This window comes from Heterodontus francisci, chromosome 23, assembly GCF_036365525.1.
Source record: "Heterodontus francisci isolate sHetFra1 chromosome 23, sHetFra1.hap1, whole genome shotgun sequence".
NCBI lineage: Eukaryota > Metazoa > Chordata > Chondrichthyes > Heterodontiformes > Heterodontidae > Heterodontus > Heterodontus francisci.
This window is the reverse complement of record NC_090393.1, coordinates 23,772,897-23,793,011: the sequence shown is the minus strand read 5'-3', so window position 1 is coordinate 23,793,011 and position 20,115 is coordinate 23,772,897. Positions and strand designations below refer to the sequence as shown.

The window sequence follows — 20,115 nt, the reverse complement described above, 5'->3', positions numbered from 1 at the left end:
GGGATGTCAAAACGACTGTCAAAAAATCTAAAAATATTTGAGTCATTTTGTTGATTATTCTTCTTACTTTTATTGATAGATTTTCGAATGACTCATTTTTTGTTAATTGCTTTTATGTATTCTAGATGAATTGTGACTGTTAGATTTTGTAGCTGCTTTCCTCACTTTTGTTTGGTATAATCATGACTTAATCAGTTGTGAATTGTTGCTGTTTATGACTACCAACTTTGAGCCAACTATAACAAAAAAATGTAAAAGAGATGTGAGCGCAGGTTTTCCTCAACTAGTTGGCTGGAAAGTTTCTATGTGAAATAACTTTAGGACAGGATCAATGCTATTAACATGTGGGTAAGGGCTTAATTTGGCAAACTCACCTGAGATTAGCAGATGTATAGAATGGAAACATGTCCACTGTTGCATCCTATTCTGTTATTGTGACAGAGGCAGAGCAAAGGAGCTGTAATCTCCATCTGGCAGTGCTATACCTGACCTGGGAGAGCTTGATGCCTGAAATATAAAGAGTTGCATTTCCCAGAACTAACATGCCATAGCCCCTCTGCTCTTCATCTCCCTATCCCTAAAACCTACACAACCTTTTTAACCAGGTATTTGGTCACTCTTCCTAATCTCTCATCCACTGGTCTGGTGTCAGTTTTTCTCATACCTGTGATGATTAAAATGATAAATCTGAAATGGCCATAACATGGTTTTCAATTGGAGACCTGAGTCTACATGAGATGTTTGAGTCTTGGGTGTATGCAGTTTGCAAAATGTCAGCTGAAGAGACTCAAAGGGCAGAATCTTATGGACTTAGTCCCTGACAGAACAGTGGGATCATTTCAGGTCACGAATCTGACTCTGGGCCACCTGACCACGTGTTGGGTAGCCAACCCAGCTTGTTAACGGTCACTTAAGGCGAATTAAAGGAAGGTGACCAGGATTTTCCAGTCGTCCTCCAGGTCCTCGCAGGCGGTGGGGACCAGTTTAGCTACCTGGAGGTGGCCTCCCTGTGGCAGACCAGGGGGCCAGCGCTCCAGGCCGGCCGAGATGTCCTCCCTGCCTGTTTGGGTGCAGCAGCAGCCACAGGCCACCCCATAGAGGGGCCCCTCCCCTCCACAGTAGTGGTGTGGGTGCAAACGCCATTTTTTTTACTTTAAATTTTAAAAAGTTGTTGAAAGGGTGCCTCTATTTTGAAGCACCCTCAACATCCCTTACCTGCCATCGCAGCCTGCTGCTGCTTTCAAGCTGGAAGGCCTCTGATTGGCCTTCCAATCTCTGGAGCCTGCCCATTGTCCTTAATTGTCCAATGAGCCTGCCCTATGGCCACTAATTGGCCGTTCCGGGGAAAAACACAATGAGTGACTGTTTTGCACGCAGTGTGGGCTTCTCACCCACATTTCAGCCTGATGGTGGGGTTCAGAAGCCCGCAGGGAAAATCCTACCCCTGCTCCCCATAATGCATGCACAGATTTATTTACTTCTACAAGTGAAACAAATTTATCTGCCTGCAGGGGATAAAGAATCACCATATTTATTTCCAAGCAAACTATCAAAAACACTCTTCATTGATTTTCAAATACTTTCACTCAAAGCGTTCACTTCCCTTTCTCCCTTCCAACAGTGGCTCATCATGAGTGGCACCATTGGGAGATCTGTTAATTATTTTTTTTTAAATCACAGATACCCTGAGCTGATTTCCAAGACTGCAATCCCGCTTCAGATTGACACGGTGTTTATAAACATTTGACTCCTGCTATCATGTTTTGTGTGTGTGATGTACTCACTTGCTGATAGCTTTGCTATGTCAGAGTTACTCTCCTTTGGATGAAACACTAACCAAGGCCTGGTCTATTCTGCTCATTCAGTTGACTGTTATGGTCCCACAGAATTATTGATAGAATAGCAGAGGATTCACCTGGCCACCATTCTTCCCACAATCCACATTAGAAAAATTGAATAACTTGCTGTGCATCTAATCATCATTAATGGGATCCTGCTGTGTGCAAAATGGTTGCCAAATCTGCCTCTATAACAGTCACTGAACTCCAAAAGTAATTAATTGTATGTGAAGTGCTTTGAGATGTTTCTGAGTGATACGTTTATTTTTTTTTAAATTGTTCTCTGGATTATGGATGATGCTGGCATGATAGCATTTATTGCTCATCTCTAGTTACAGAGAAGGTGGTGATGGGCCTTTTCTTTGAACTGTTGCAGTTCTCAGAATGTTCTCACTATCTTCTAATTATTCAGGTATGCATGTATATATATATATATATGTGTGTATTAGATGCTGAAATGATTTGTAATATGAAATATTTTGTCTGCTATAGATTGTGATGCAAAGCAATCATCAGTGGATACTTTAATAAGGAGGAACTTAGGAACCCTTCAGTCGAGTCTAAGACTGTGTAAAATATAGGTCCATGGACTGTAACACAATATCATAAGTGCATGCTTTAATATGAAGGATTGTTCATGACCTATTATTTTAGAACAGAAAACCAGAATTAATAGCTTTTTGACTGTTATCCAATACCATCATACAATATGGAGGAATACTAGGGGTTCTTCCCCCCCAACAGGAAAATCTAAGGTAATTTTTTTTTTACTCAGTAAGTGCAATTGTAACTACATGTAGTTTTATTGATTGGTTTCTGCCTTTCTCTGCAGACTGCAGTGTTGTTAATGGACACATACCTGCTGGATCGATGAAAAAATGTACATGCATTAATACTCCTGCAGCTAAATGTTGATGATTTCTTTCTAAGAACAATTAATTTCTTAGATACTGATCCATCGATTTTAAAAGAATAAAGCTTTCATTGGATTCTTGCATAAAATAGGATCCCTACCATATGGAGATTAAAATATTCAACTGAAAAATACTGTATGATTTTGAATTCCTTTAATTCAAAAAATCACTTTATTCCATTGTATAGGAGAACATACATACTGTCTGATATTCCTTTCTATAGGAGAGTGACATCCACATACTTTAATTCCAAAATATTCAGCAGAACAATGCCACATGGTACTATCCCTGTGTAATATGCTCTTTGGATTAGCTTGTAAAGTCGATTTGCATATAATCAGTGGTATCTAATAAACATATGGAATTAGGGGAATTAACATAATTAGCACAATTTATATTCAAACTTCTGCAACTCAAGTATGTTTTTTTAATTTGCTCTTGGGCTGTGGGTGAAACTGACAAGGCAGTATTTACTGCCCATTCCTAGTATGTCCAAGAGCATTAAGAGTCAACCACATTGCATGGGACTGCAGTTACAGGTAGGGTGGCAGGTTCCTTCCCCTATAAGATATTTGTATACATGTGTGGCCACATCTTACTACAAGAAGCCAAACTAAACAAGGACATATAGTCAGGGGCTCTTACGCAGTTGGCTACAAACTAACTTGGTGTGGAGCCAAATCTAGGGAGTCAGTAAAGCCAGCCATGTTTTCAGTCGCCTCCAGTACCTTTGTTCATAACCATTAGAGGCAGGGATATTCTCTAATGCAACATATCTTTTTGCTTTTTCGGCTGCATTTCTGCTTCCACTCATCTTTGAGGACAGGGTAAAATTTGTGGAGTTTACGTGGGGTAGGGTACATTTGGCATAGAACATTTCCCATACAGTTTTGTTTCTCGAATGGCCATATCTCGCTCCGAGCTTTTTTTAATGTTGCCTGTTGTCACAGAGGGCAGTATGGATCGAGAGAGAAGAAATGCCTGTGGGTGTGCTGTGTGCTGTAAATAGTTTTAGTGAGGTTGGTTTGCACTGGAATTTGGGAAATACAATAAAGTCTTAGAAATCATGTCAGATATTGAGATAAAAAAAGCAAGTTGTTTGACGGGAAACCTGTTGACACATCACACATGATCTGGCCCTAGTAGACTGCTTGCCATTTTAGTGCCATTCTATGCTACATTTGAAGATTCTTTGTAGCTAGTTGCTGTTGCTCCATGACTGAATGTTGCAGACTGGCACATTCCAAGGTCCAGGACTACGTGCTGAGGGACGCACTAAAGCTTGGGGCAGCCGTGGCAAAGGCTCAATGGGGAAAGACCACTGTGTAAGTCCACCAAGGTGAACTGAGGGGCTGGATCCATGGAAAACCCCTCGAACTGTATCCAGAAAATATTTGTTTGCTGTAAAATGTACATGGCATGTAAAATGAAATGGAAAGGTTGTGTATTGAAGGAAACTGATCTCCTTTGCACTCTTTGTATTGTTTGACTTGGTGCTTTTTGGAACTGTTTTGTAATGTATTTTTTTTTTTACAGATTTTTATGAATAAAGTATATTTTGGAAATTTAAAAAAAATTCAGTCCTATGCCTCAGCAGCCACTTATGATAAAGAATTCCATATTGTAATAACCTTGTGAGTGCAACAAATTCTTATTTCCCCCATCTTTCCTCTCATGACAATATTGAGTCTCTGCCAACCTTGTTACCAATTCACCAAACTGTAGAAACAATACTTCACTAAGTATCCTTTATACTTCAGTTTGTTTCATTCTTCTGCTTGTCTTTTCTGAAAGTCCATGAAAGGGAAGGTCAATATGGGGCCCAGTAAGGTAGTATCCATGCCCCAGTCAGAGACTTTCTTCTAGCCAATGATTCCTGCCAAGTCATTGGGCAACAATGAGTAACTCCTAACCATTAGTAGACACAGTGAATACACAGGAAGACAGACATTTTTCAGCTACCTGGTTGAAATCAGTCTGCCCTCCATTGCAAATGTTTAATGTACGTCATACTGTGATATTTCACCAAAGAGTGGCAGTGATCTCTCTACTATTCCTTCAGGTCAAATACAAATTGCCAATATGAATACTTGTGGAAATGACTTTGAAAGCACAGCATGGAGGACCTTTATGGATGTGCAACCATAGTGTGAAGGGTACATAGGTTTCAAGATTAAGGAAAGACCTTCACTTTCACACAGTAGGATAGATTCAAAAAAGTTAATGAATTGTTGTACATTATCATCTTTCTCTGTCTCCTCTATGTATAATTTTGAGTAGGTATATTAAATTCATGCATTGTAAATGGTTCCTGATGTTATCCAACAGAAAATAATTTATTGCATCCTTCACATCAAACACATTTATTTCATATTAGATATTAGCCTTGGCTCAGTGGTACCATTTGCCTTTGAGTCAACAGGTCTCAGGTTCAAGCCCAATTACAGAGACTTGAACTGAAGTGCAATACTGAAGACGTGATGCACTTACAGAAGTGTCATCTTTTGGATGAGGTTTGAATGTCTGACCTCCCGTACAGATGTAAATAATCCAATTACACTATTCGAAGGAGAACAGGCAGAGCCACCCTGGTGTCCTGGCCAACATTTATACCTCAACTGGCATCACACATCTCGTCATTTATTTTTATTGCTGTTGTGGGATTTTATTGTATGCAAATCCCCATGTTTGTCTCTAGTACAACACTGACTACACTTCAAAAGTAATCTGTTGGCTGAATTGCTTTGGAACGTCCTGCGGATGGGCATGAGGCTCAGTCGTGTGCAGCCACACTGGCGAATAGAGTTTTTTGCCTCAACATGTGACTTGATTGAAACATATAAGATCCTGAGGGGTCTTGACAGGGTGGACGTGGAAAGGATGTTTCCCCTCCCTTGTGGGAGAATCTCAAACTAGGGGTCACTGTTTAAAAATAAGGGGTCGTCCATTTAAAAGACAGAGATGAGGAGAAATTTTTTCTCTCTGAGGGTTGTGAGCCTTTGGAACTCTCTTCCTCAAAAGGCAGTGGAAGCAGGGTGTTTGAATATATTTAAGGCAGAGATAGATAGATTCTTAATAAGAAAGGGGGTGAAAGGTTATCGGGGGTAGGTGGTAATGTGGAGAAATCAGTTCAGCCATGAACTTATTGAATGGCGGAGCAGGTTCAAGGGGCCGAGTGGCCTACTCCTGCTCCTAATTCGTATGTTTGTATGTTTGTTTGTATGTTTTGCCTCTAACTGCGATGGATAAAAAACCCCAACCTCCAAATTCCTCCCTCAAGTCACATTATGGAAAATGCATGTTGTTGGATGTGTAGAATGAAACATTTGAGGCCTCCAGAAGTTTAAAATCTAAAACCTGTGAATTTAAAAACTGTTTAAATTCTTGGGGAATTAACTGAACATGTAAGAGGGTCACATAAGAAACATAGTGTAGCAAAACCAAAACAAAGACCTATACAACTCTAGGATAAGGCGGCCTAGTTGGAGTCCAAATCTTTCCATTATAAAAGTGAGAGGGCAACAGATTACTCTCAGTAAGAATTTAGCTTATGGAAGTTCCTTTATTTACTTAATGGATCTTCAGCCAGAATCGGGGAGAAAGATGCTTAAAACACAAGGTCTGTAATAAGAATACTTGCTATAATGAAGTTTGACTGTAATTGCTCTGATTTCCAGAGGTCCATAAAACATGCACATCACATTAAAAACTCACGAGAAATCTGGGTTGTGTGTGCTCTGCTAATCCTCAAAGTAGTTGTAGTTTTGACTGTTGGCAACTTGTAATATATCTATGATATCTATCCCCTACTGGAAGAGGTTCTTTCTTACCAAGATTGGAGGAGGCCCTTCCCTCCGCTGCACGGTCCTTCAGGTTCTCTGCTATGCTCAACTGTTGCTCATGGTACTGCTTTGCTCTCTCCAAATCCTGCATACATCGTGCTGCATGACCCAGTCCTGCATATGCTCTCATTTCAATTGCCTTCTCGCCTAGTTCCTGCGCTAGCTCCAGCACGTGGTTGTGGTAGGACATCGCTTTGTCAAAGTTCCTTCTGTAGTGATAGGCACTGCCAAGGTTACTGTAGGCCCGTGCTTCCTCTCGCTTGTTTCCCAGTTCCTTAGCAATTCTGAGATGCTGCTCGTGGCACTGTACTGCATTTTCAAAGTCGCCCATTGCTATGTAAACAGCTCCCATATTGCCTAGTTCTCTGGCTTCCGAGAGTTCGTCTTTGGATTGTTTAGCTAGAAGGACACACTGTTTGTGACTGGCCAGTGCATTAGGGTAGTCTCCGATGGCTGTGTAGACATGACCTAGACTGCTCAATGCTGAAGAGGCTGCCTGAAATGTAGGAAAATAAAGTTATTTTATAAACATGCAAGTCCATCAAAAAAAAACTTATTACGCACTATAAGCAACCAATACATATCAGGAAACAACCAAGTCTTGTGTCAGTATATGGTAATGCAAAAATGGTTTTACTAAGATGATATTATAAAATCTCTCAAGTTTTTAATGCAGGGCTTGAAGCTAATTGAGAAAGGAAGTCTAGGGTAAATATGATGAATGGTAAGTTCATACTCCAAGATGTATTCCAAATAGCTATTTTAAAAATATACACCTATTGGGTTCTGCTGAGACTTTATGGACAGTGCTGATTGCTAAGGGAGGGAAACATTTTTTTCTTTACATTCTTAAGCTGAGAATCTAAGTAATGGGTTTTCAAACTGGGGTCCATATACTCTACAGCAGAAGCATCCAACGTTTTGACTTTGCGGGTTCGTTAGAAGTATATTGTGGAGCCTCATGCCTTACATATAAAGTCTAAATAAATGTTTCCCTTAATTTGTATATATCTTCAGTTACAGATATTGACAGATCTTGTTCAAATTTAGGGTTAATCCACCAATAAATCAATTGTGCAAGGTACAGCCCTTTCCAATCCTTCAAAATCAAGCAGAACAAACCAATAAGAAATATAAGTACAAATATAAGCTATCTGGGTTTCATGGGTCAGATTGCAGGGGTAGAGGCAGCAAGTGACCACAGGCAGTCGTTTGGGCACCAGTGCCTATGAGGTTTGCAGCAGGATGCAAGGCCGAAATTTTACCCTCATCGGAGGGGTTGTCCACCGACCGCAAAGTCGGTGGCAACCCCGCCTCCGCCTGGCCTGGGGATCCAGTCTGCATTTTATGGTCCCCAGGCCCTTAATCTGTCTGAGGAGGGACTTCCACCTCATTGAGGCAGGAAGTCCTGCCTAATGGAGCTGCCAGCCAATCAGCGGGCCAGCAGCTCTTAGTCCCAGCAACGCCACGGGAGCAGTGGACACTGCTGGGACTGCAACCCAGCTTCAAGAAGAAAAGGAAGGACGGCCCCAGGAAAAGGTTCTCCTCCCCGCCACCATCCCGCTCTTTGGGCGGGGTGGGGGGTGGGCAGGGGGGGGGTGTATAATTCCGGCCCAAGTGTCTGTGAAGTCAGCAGTTTGGAGCAGAGTGTCACGAGCAGTGTCCATAAACTTTCTTTTTCATATCATTTCTTTTTTAAAAAAAAAAAACTTTTTAAGCACATTAATTATCTTGCTATATAGAAACAAAAATAATTTCTACAATGACAGAATTATTTACTTTGGATTGTCGTTTGGAAATTAGGATGGGGGTATTGGGGGCCATGTTAATATTTTCTTTGTTTGTGGGAGTCACTGGCTAGACCAGCACTTATTGCCCATCCCTAATTTCCCTTGAACTGAGTGGCTTGCGAGGTCATTTTAAGAGACACCACATTGCTGTGGGTCTGGAGTCACATGTAGGCCAGACCAGGTAAAGACAGCAGATTTCCTTCCCTAAAGGACATTAGTGAACCAGATGGGTTTTTACAACAATCGACAATGGTTTCATGGTCCCAGAATTCCCAGATTAATTGAATTAAAATTTCACCATCTGCTATGGTGGGATTCGAACCCATGTCGCCAGAGCAGTAGACTGGGTCTCTAGGTTACTATTCCAGTGACATTACCACTACACCACCACCTCCCCATCTGAAGGGTCCCTTGATCTAAAAGAAAATTCACAAAGGCAGATGAGTACTGCGTTATACCTCTGGGGCCCAGAGCTATCCTTTAATGTTCCCCCGATAATGGGATATTTCTGCCTGATTCTCAACACCGATAATGTGGCTGACCAATTGATGATCAGCAAGATCAGAACATAACTAATTTTAAGTTGCGCTGCAAGGTTTAAGACCTTCAAAATACTGTTGCACCTAGTGAAGGATGAGGAAGGGAGAACGATCATATTGGCAGTTGAACTCTACTGTACACATGCCATCTGTTGACAACCGGCAAAACACCATAGCTTCCTAGATGTCCATAGCAAGGTAGCCCCACAATCTTAGTTGAATCAGTCTATGTAACATGGAGCGCGGGAAGAAGTCTAATATGTAGGACAATTGTCACATGGAAGACAAACTCTTTTAGCACTGGGGTCTCCAGACAAATACGATCTGTACCTTATTTAACTTTGACTCAAGCCATTTTCAATTCACTCCACTGTATAGAAATTCAATAAACAAAGTCCATTCTCATGCACTTCCACTGTATAAATTTGCAAAGTACTCTTACTTCTTAATCATTCCCAATTAATAGGATTGCTGGTCCATCCTTAATAATTAACTGTAAAAATATAGATTCAAGCATAAACACCATCCAATTATCATATTAAAATATTTAATACACAGCCAAACGCCTGCAGAAATAGCAGCACAATTTAGAATTCTAGTCACATTACTGTTCAGTGTAGGTTTATATCAAGTTTGTCATTTTTGTTTAGATATAATTGTTTTACTATATAGTAAGGAGTTGATACACCTGTAGTTTTCAGAAATTTTGACTTCTGAGGTTATTTCTGAGTAAATTAGGTATATCTGTCAATTGGACCAGCTAGTAAACTTGAATCAGCGAGCAGCAGTTTAAGTGCTGGCAAGCCTAATGGTGCCACAATCATACTGTTGGTTATTGTAGATGAGATATTTGATGCAATGTGACAAGCCACATGGCAATACGTTGGATTCTAACCAATATGAATATATAACTAGCATGTACAGATGAATTCCACAAGACATATATGCATTTCGAATGATCTAAACACATTTCTCAGGGATATTTGGAATTCTGTAGCTCCTAATTTTCTCAATTTGCATTGGTCCTGTTGTATTTGGCACAGCATCATGGAACTTGAATACACTGTACATTTTCTGCTAAGGGTGAACATTACCTGGGGGGTGGGGGCTGTAGTGATTCAACCCTTAATTACATGATCCATCATACTAAATGAAACCAGGTGAGTACTGCAGCATACAAATCACTCTCCACAAAATAGATCAGTATCAGCGAAAAGAATTCTTGCAACTTAGAATTTTATAAAAAATTCAAAAAGTAGTCCTTTCTCTGCTAATTTTTCGCTCTCACTTTCTCCTCTCCTAAAGGTCATGCCTCGTGCTGATATACAGTTCTACCAGACTTCTGCCTCACCAATTGACTATTCTTTTTGTACATGCTTAGAAAGTGAGCATCTACAAGCTGTTAAATTTTAGGGAGCAACACAGCTGCACCATAACCTGTCCTCAACAGATTTCCTCACACACACATTGCAAGCATGTGTTCACACAAACATTTTCAATAGCTCAATAGCAATAAGGACCCTGAATAATTTCTTGCTTCCCAGATCAAAGACACTGGCCAACTGCAGTGTTTTTACCACTGTCCCAGCTGAAACCATCTGACTTTGCATAGACCAGAGATTGAACCTTGTTCTTTTTCACGGTCTGTAGAGCTCAACTGCATGCTTTCTCAACCACTCAGAAAGAGAAAAATATTTAATGGTCTCTTACAATCTTTTTTCATCTTTGTATAAGTACCAGCTTGGCTCAGTTGGTAGCAGTTTCACCTCTACATCAGAATGTTATGGGTTCAAGCCCCACAATGGACTTTGACAAATAATCTAAGCTGGCACTTTGTGCAGTACTGAGGGAGTAAACATTGTTGGAGATGCTGTCTCTCTGATGAACTGTTAAACAGAGATCATCTCTGCCTATGATATAAAGCGAGGTGGGAAAGTAAACTATGAAAAGGAGCGACAACAACATTGGCAGGTTCATTGAGTAGGCAAGAGGATGGCAGATTGAGTATAATGTGGAGAAATGTGAAATTTTCCACTTTAGTAGAAAGAATGGAAACGCAGAATATCTTTTAAATGATGACAGACAAGTAAACGTTGGTATGCAAAGCAATGCTTCCTCTAAGCTGCTTGGCCGCATAGCAAGCCAAAGGTTCCCGCACAGACCGTGCGTAAGTTGGTCCCTTTAAGTTACCACATCTGCACAGCCACGTAAAAAAATGTAAAGGGGCTACCCACTTAAACAATGCACTACAAATGGGGATATGGGTATAGGGTGGGAAATTGGAACTGAGGTACAAGAACAACCATGATCTTATTGAATAACAAAGCAGGCTCAAGGGGCATTATTGTCTACTCCTGTTCTTATTTCTTATGTTCTTATGTACTCAGCTTGAGATAAAACAGAGATGCCCAACTCTTCAGAGTTAGTAACTGGATATTTCTATCAAAACAAGAGAGTGGGCCACTTGATTAAGCAGAAATTCAATACACAAAAAAATCACACATCTCTGTACACATAAAAGCCAAATTCCCATACATACAAAAGTAAATCCCCCATCTACAAAAAAAAGCTACTTCTACCCCACGTAAAATTAAAAAAGGGATGTCCATATGCAGTGTAAGTCAGTCCCCCTCCTTCTCACTTCCATCCTTCTTTTCCCACAAAGCTTGAAAACTGTGAACTGTTAACCCAGGTCTTTAAATTTCCTCAGCTGGAGGGCTAATTGATGCCAAAATGATTGCTCTGGATCTACAAACAGCCTTTTCTCATCCTCCAGGCCAACGAAGTTTAAAAGATTTCAGCTGAGCTGGTTACCCAGCCTCTGCTTCTTATATTGAGTCAAAAGGATGAGCGTTCAACCCCGACTACAGAGATTTGAGAATATAGTCTAAACTGTTGTTGTTGATGTCTTTCAGAAGAGACATTAAACTGAGGTCCAATATGCACTCTCAGATGGGCATAAAAGATCCCGCAGCATGATTTTGAAGAGTTCTCCCTCCCATGTCCTGGCCAATACTTATTCCTCAAACAACACTATAAAATTATATGGTCATGCATCTCATTTTTACGTGCGGGAGCTTGCTGAGTGCAAACTGGCTGCTGTGAGTCCTATATTACAAGCATCTACACTTCAGAAGTACTTCATTAGCTGTAAAGTTCTTTGGGATGTCCTGAGGTATATGAGGCCATATAAAAGTTAGTCCTTTCTTTCTGTCTTAGCCAATTTCCAATCCTGTTAGATTCATCTTCCAATAAACTATAGCTAAAATCTATTTGCGCACTTAATATAAGAAGCTGGGTCAGATGAAAGTGCTGTGTGGTATCTTGAATGTATGATATTAATGAAAGATTTTTTCCTCATTTTGTATCCTTAATTCCCTATTACAAAAGTTTTCTATATTATATAACAGAAATAAGAAAATAATGTTGCCTTTGGTTCTGTGTCAAGATTGCAAGTGCACAGTGACATTATTTCCAGGTCTCTGCCAATGACACTCTATAAATGCTTTTATCTTTAAAAATTGCAGCCAGTAGTATATGTTTTGTCATTACCTGCTGCAACAACAAGTTACTAGCATTTATATAGCATCTTTAACATAATATAACATCCAAAGGCACTGTAGAGGAGCATTATCAGACAAAATTTGATATTGAGCAATAAAAGGAAGATATTGGGACAGGTGGTCAAAAGCAAGATAGGTTTTAAGGAGCATCTTAAAGGAGGGGAGAGAGTTAGAGAATCTTAGAAGATTAAGGAGAGAATTCCATAGCTTTGGGGAAACTTCCTGACTTAGCTTGTTGCGGAAGTGGTGGATTCCCACCTTTTTGTGGGTTTTACAAGCTGTAGCAATACAACAACAACTTATATTTATACAGCGCCTTTAACCTAATAAAATGTCCCAAGGTGCTTCACAGGAGCAATATAAAAGAAAATATGACACCGAGCCACACAACAAAATATTAGGTCAGATGACCAAAAGTTCGGTCAAAGAAGTAGGTTTTAAGGAGTGTCTTAAAGTAGGAAAGCGAGGTAGAGAGGCGGAGAGGTATAGGAATGGAATTCAAGAGCTTAGGGCCCAGGCACCTGAAGGTACAGCTGCCAATGTCAGAGTGATTAAAATTGGGGATGCTCAAGAAACCAGAATTAGATGAGCGCAGATATCTTGGAGGGTTGTGGGACTGGAGTAGATGACAGAGATAGGGAGGGCAAGACCATGGAAAGAGTTGTAAAAACATTGAAAATTTTAAAATTAAGCTGTTGCTTGATCAGCAACTAATGTAGGTCACGGTGCACAGGAGTGGTTTGTGAATGGGGCTTGGTGCAAGATGGGACATGGGCAGCAGCGTTTTGGATGACCTCAAGTTTACAAAGGGCAGAATATGGGAGACCGGCCAGGGGTTCATAGGAATTGTCAAGTCTGGAGGTAATAAAGATATGAATGAGGGTCTCAGCAGCCGACGAGCTGAGGCGGGGGCGAAGTCAGACGATATTATGGAGGTGGAAATAGGCAGTCTTATTGATGGCATGAATTTGTGGTCGGAAGCTCATCTTGGGGTCAAATGTGACACCAAATTTGCAAACAGTCTGGTTTAGTCTCAGACTGTTGCCAGGGAGAGGGATGGAGTCAGTAGCGAGGGAACGGAGTTTGGAGCAGGGACCGAAAACAATGGCTTCAGTCGTCCTAATATTTAATTAGAGAAAATTTCTGCTCATCCAGTACTGGATGTTGAATAGGCAGTCTGACAATTTAGCAATCGTGGAGGAGTTGAGGGAGGTGGTGTTGAGGTAGAGCTGGGTGTCATCAGCATACATGTGAAAACTTAAGCTGTGCTTTTGGATGATGTCACCAAGTGATGTATGTAGGTGAGAAATAGGAGGGGGTCAAGGATAGATTCTTGGGGAACATCAGACAGGAGCAGAAAGAGAAGCCATTGCAATTAAAATATTGGCTATGATTAGATAGATAAGAATGAAACCAGCTGTACGACACTGGAAAGGCATTGGAGAAGGATGATGTGGTCAACTGTGTCAAAAGCTACAGACAGGTTAAGAAGGACAAGGAAGGAAGGCCCTTGAGAAGGTAGTGGTGAGTCACCTTGTTGAACTGCTGCAGTCCATGTGGTGTAGTGCTGTTAGGGAGAGAGTTTCAGGTTTTTACCTGGAATTTACCTTTGTCACAGTTACATAGGATGCCATTTCTGACTTTGATACTGCGGTAGGGGTGGAAACCTGATTGCAGGGATTCAAACATGGAGTTCTGGGAAAGATGGGCTCGGATTTGGGAGGCGACACACATTCAAGGGCTTTGGAGAGGAAAGGGAGATTGCAGATGGGGCGGTAGTTTGCTAGGATGGTGGGGTCAAGGGTTGGTTTTTTTGAGGACAGCAGTGATGATGGCAGATTTAAAGGAGAGAGGGACAACACCTGAAGAGAATAGCATCCATATAAAACAGTATCTGAGAGACAGATTGCAGCAGTTCAAGGTGGCAACTCACCACCATATTCTGAAGATCAACTTGGGATGGGCAATAAATGTTGGGCTTGCCAGCAATGCCCACATTCTGTGAATGAATAAATAAATCAGCCTCATAGTTCCTCTCCTAGGAGCTACCTCTAATAGGTCCACATCTTACCTGTAATACAGAAACCAAAACTAAACACAGTAGCCCAGATGCCGTTTCACCAAGGCCAGACACAACTTCAAATTTGCATCCTTAGTTTTACAAGTCACAATCTTAACCATGTTATCAGATTCCAATGGTCTTTAAAGATATTTGTGATGTAAGTTTGAATCTCTTCAATGCCTGTAAACAGTGAATCAACACTTTTAATAATCTATCTACCAAATCTCCAAGATCTCTTTGCTGCTCTGTTACCTAAAGCACCTTGTCATTGAATATATAAACCACAATCTCACTTTTACCTGATCTCATGACTTTATACTTGCCTGCATTGAATGCTATCTGTCATTTCACTGCCCAATGATCTAACATGTCCAGATCCTTTTGGTGTACTACAAGCTGGTTAGCATCATTGGCCAACAGCTAATAACTTGATGTCATCTAGAAATTTGGACACCTTGGGTAATATTTTGTCCACTGTTTCTATGGAAATTACAAACAGTGGGCTGAATTTTGTACGCCCGTGAGGCTCCTGATGCCAAGCCAAAAAGGCGGGGATTCCCCACCTCGGCCTATCGGATGCCCCACCGGCACGATCTAACGGCGCTCCGGTACTTAAGTGCCCAGCACCAGGATCCCCGTCCTTTTAAAGACGGGGATCCTGCCTCCAAGAGCTGCCGGTCAATCACCAGGCCAGCAGCTCTGTAGTATCAGCAGCGCCACCAGGAGCAGTAGCCGCTGCTGGTACTGTAAATGGCCTTGGATCCAGGCCCAGTGCTGGAGCCCGGACCCAAAGTGAGGCGGCATTGCCAAAGCCAAACTGGCAACTCCTGGCATAGGTTGGGGGCGGGGGGGTGGGGTGGGGGTGGTGTGGATGGGCATTTAGTTTAGGGGGAGGGGGTGTTGAGGTATGTGGAGATTTTTCCAGCAGGGGCCCTCAGTGGGCCAGAGATTACCCAGGGAGGAAGCCACCCCCTCCAAGCCCGCAGGGAGAGCGCCTCATTTTATGTAAATCCCAGCGGCAGCAGGAAGAGACTTTTAAATGTCTGGTAACAGGCCACTTAATGGCCTCAATTGGCCTCTGGGCAGGAAGGCTGTCATCGGCCTATCCCACCCCCGTCAAAACAACATTGCGACAGGTCTCCACCCTGCCTCCCATTGCAATTCTATGGGCCCGCCTCTGAACCCATCTCGGCGGGGGGGGCATAAAATTCAGCCCAGTGACCCCACATTGATTCCCTACAGGATTTTACTGGCAACTGACTTTTACACTGCCCTCAGCCCACACAGTATCACCCTTTATCAACCACACATCATTCCTGCTTAACAGTTTGCTATCTATCTTGCCAGCATCCATGAATCATTGTGTTACTCGAGAGTGTCAAATAGCTTTCTGGAAGTTTCAAAGTGTGGTTCTAAGTGACTTGGGAGAGAGTTTATTCCAGTTTCAGACACAGAAGGAAGTGGAGTTGGAAGGGGTAAGGTATGTGGATACAAGGAAGAGATCAAAGATGGCCTGGTAGCCTAAGGCCAGGAATATCTTTAGAGCTGCTATTTTCCATAATCTTGCCAGAAGTGCAGCAGGGCTTCATTCCACTGCACCTCCAATGAAGTTACAGCAGCAGAGCAGAAGCAGCATTAAGGACATTTCTGGCCCAAGGCCCAAATGCACAGAGGTAAACATATGCATAGGCTGGAGGTGGGTCTGCAGAGCAAGAGTTGCCTCAAATTAAATTTGAAAAGTATTGCTTGGCTCTGGAGCTAACAGCATTTTTTATGCAAGGCGAGGGGTGCGAGGTGGCTCTGAAACGAATCAGCTAGCTGATATAAGTCTACAAATTAGCCCTAATGGAGGCATTGGATTAGTCTGGTGACCTCACTGTCATGCCATGTTTTGATTCCACTTGAGACAGTTGCTCGGGATCTTTCTTTGCTTCTCTTTGGGAAGAGGACTTAAAGACACAAAGGAATCTTCAAGGAAGTGCAGGTTTCCAATCAAGTTGAGGGGTTTAGAACAACAATATGGATGTCCTGTACCTTGTCTGTCTGTTCCAATAGTCTATGAAGGCTAGCCAGGTAAAATAGCTAGCAGAAAGGCCTTACTGCTTGACATTTCTAGCTATGAATTTTGCTGGGAGCAGAGGCCAGAATTCCTTGGGGCAGGGCTACCCAGTAATAGCATGTAGAGTCTGGAAGCATAAGATACCCTTTGTGTGTTGGGAGCTAAACAAGTTTGAGGTGTATTTCTGGCCTCATCTGCCCAGAGGAACCTGGAGATCCAACTCTCCAGGTCCTGAAATTGTTGGGCATGGAATCTGGTTGGCAACATTTGGAATGGATGGAGTAAGTGTAGTATGATATTCATTGCTGCTGTGTTCACCTACTAAAAGCAATATGGGAGGGTTATTCCATTCAGAAGAGACTTAGCTGTTGGCAGGAAAAAAGACAGAAGCGCAAGGAGCGAGCCAACAGTGTAACAGCCCCGACAACCAATTTTACCTGCAACGCCTGTGGAAGAGTCTGTCACTCTAGAATTGGCCTTTATAGCCACTCCAGGCACTGCTTCACAAACCACTGACCACCTCTAGGCACTTATCCATTGTCTCTCAAGACAAGGAGGCCAAAGAAGAAAGATTCCATTCAGTTAGGAGTACGGTGACATATTTTGGTGTGACTTGTATACAAAGATACTTAAGTCAGTTACTGAATATCCTAAGTGTTCAAACTATTATATATATATGGAACATCTTGCATGATGGTATGCCTGTTATATTTTGTAACAGTCAAGTCTAGATATCCCTCTAAATATTATTGGAATGATTAGGCAACGAAATACATAAAACCTTCCATTTCCAGCTTTTCCTTTTCCCTTTAAGTTGCCACCAAAAGTTCCTCAAAAATTTGCCATCAGCACATTGACTCATGATAACCAAAAACTCTCCATATATGGCTTAGCATCAATTGTTGATTCATAGAATATAATTTTATAAACCCCACTGCAACCAGACAAAATTATCTTCAGATACTCGGAATTCCTAGATAAACTATTTTTAATTTCCTCCCCCTACCCAAGCAAATAATATTTTAGTTGTTTTTGACCAAATCAGTATTCTAAAACACACAGCCAAAATAGAATTATTCCACAACATACAGCCAAAATAAAATTATTTGCAAAGCCATGGTTTGACTCCTGCGGTTAGCCACCAAAAATGTGGGTGAGCTGCCAGAAACAACCGTAAGCAACATCTGATTAAATGCAGAGTCATCTCATGTGGTGCCTTTTCAGCAGGCTGCATGAACTTTGATGACCAGATAATTGCAAGATTGTCGACAGACGAAGCTTTCGTAAAAATTGGTAAGACATTTGTGCTATAAATGATCATTGGGGAAGGGAGGTAGAGAGAAAACGCACACTGTAGCCATTTCTGCTCTCTGGCTAAACTCTTAAGTCCATTCATTTTTTTTGGTCAATTTCCTTAAATAAGACAACTTCCTATTTATCCTGTGCATTCTTAAAGGAATGGTGTTCACAAAATAGTAAGGTACATGTAGATGAGCAAGGACAAAGTAGTGACAAAGATTGTTGCAGGTTGTGTGTTATATGCCACGTGATATATGTCTGCTGATAAAATGCAAACTAAGTTAACAAGCATGAAAGTTTTGGAGAATCTATTTTGTTAATACTAGCCCAAAGTAAATGCTGTTAGTGGTTATCAAGTTCCTGAAGACAGCGGAAACCACTCAAAGACCGACCAAGTGGTTACGCTTTCACTAAGGATGTAAATAACTTTCTGTACCGACTGGTGCTCTTTTCTCTAGAAAAGAGAAGACAGAGGTGTGACCTGATAGAAGTCATTAACATTATGAAAGGGTTTGATAGGGTAGAGGTTGAGATAATGCTTCCACTTGCGGAGACAACCAGAACTAGGGACCGTAAATATAAGCTGGTCGCTAATAAGAAATTTAGGAGAAACATCTTTACCCAGAAAGTGTTCAGAATGCAGAACTTGCAATCACATGCATGGGTTGAGGAAAATAGCACAGATGTATTTAAGGGGAAATTAGATAAGCATATAATGGTGAAAGGAATAGAAGGATTTGCTGATAAGGTTAGATGAAATAGAGTGGGAGGAGGCTGGTGTGGAGCATAATTACCTGCAGAAACCAGTTGGGCTGAATGCTAGTTTCTGTGCTGTAAATTCTATTTACCACATTTCCGTGAGATCAGGTCACATGAGAGCTTGGAATAAACAGAATAGGACATTCTTGGATTGAGGAAAGCAAAAAATAAAAGTTACTGTTACAAAGAAGAATATTATACGATACAGGGAGAGGACAGGGATACTGGATACAAATGGATAGCACTGATTACATTTTCTTCAGATTTTCACCTCAGTGATGGGGCAAAGATTGAATCAACCTCCTAGCAGTTTGGTTAAGAGAGGCAGAGGTCTGAAAACAAATTGTAGTGGGGGATGAGTGTATTACAACTTGACCTAAAAGGACTATATGAAAATGATTTTTAAAAAACAAAGAAAGTGGAAGAATGCAAACTCCAAATCTGCAACAGATTCATGGAATCCTTTTGATGGCTGGGGAGGGAAACTGCTTTTTCAGAAAGAAAAGTCTGTAGGTGAGCCACCACACGCACAACGTCGCGTATTCGATCAAACATTGGGATTGAGAGATAAGCAGCCATGCCCTTTCACTTCCGCTACAATGGAGCACACATGAAGAAATTAACAAGATAGGAAATTTAAAATGGAGAAAGTAAATCAATTAAAGGAGGTCTGCATTTTACTCTGGCGAAAGGGGTCCCGGAGGCGGACCATAAGGCAGAGGGAGACCCCACCTCAGCCCTCCGTCAGATCCGTGAAGCCATCTGATGGCGGGCAGGTATTTAACTGCCTGCCATCAGGGACATTGTCCCTTTAAGTGCCAAGCTCCCGCCTCTACAGCTGTCGGATAATCAGAAGGCCGGCTGTTCTACAGTACCAGCAGTGCCATTAGGAGCAATGACCGCTGCCGGTATTGTAGGAGGCCCTGCAGCATCAAGAAAAGAGAAGCCCCCGGGACAGGTGAGTGGGGTCAGGGTCACCTGGGCCATTCAGGCAGGCCCCGGCAACAGGGTGGGGTGGCGGTGGTTTAGGTGAGGGTGGGTGAGGGTCCTCCAAGGGCCCTGGACTGCCCCAAAGGAGGGTTCCACCAACCCCGCTAGGAGGCCACCAGGCTTTAACTGGTAGAGTCTCCACATGGCAGTGGACCCCTCCACCTTCTACAAAACTGAAGTGGCGGAGGGGTGGTGGGGGCGGGGGGATGTTGGAACAGGTCAGCTGCCTTTCAGGACAGACGCAAGAGGATATCAGCAGGCCGGGATAATAATGTGATCATGATTGCATTATTGGAATATTACAAGCCTGATGATCAATAGGTTGCACACCCCACCCCAATCATCTCCATAACAAGCTCATCCACAAAAAATCAGTGTAATAAATACTGAAAATTTGTAATATTGTGCACCCATCAGATACTAGCAAAGACTTTGAAGAAACACTTGAATGTAATTCTTC

At 41.9% G+C, this 20,115-nt stretch overlaps 1 protein-coding gene across 4 annotated transcripts in view; it reads right to left on the bottom strand.

Moving 5' to 3' along the window:
• Positions 1-20,115, bottom strand: part of ttc28 (tetratricopeptide repeat domain 28) — an 825,016-nt gene that overhangs the window by 266,692 nt on the left and 538,209 nt on the right. For all 4 annotated transcript variants that reach the window (XR_010977250.1, XR_010977251.1, XR_010977252.1 and 1 more), the window contains one exon: positions 6,583-7,090. Coding sequence is in view for 1 of the 4 variants with exons in the window: in XM_068054870.1 (XP_067910971.1) it covers positions 6,583-7,090 (508 nt within the window). In the remaining 3 variants the exon portion in view is untranslated. The remainder of the gene's footprint in view (positions 1-6,582; positions 7,091-20,115) is intronic.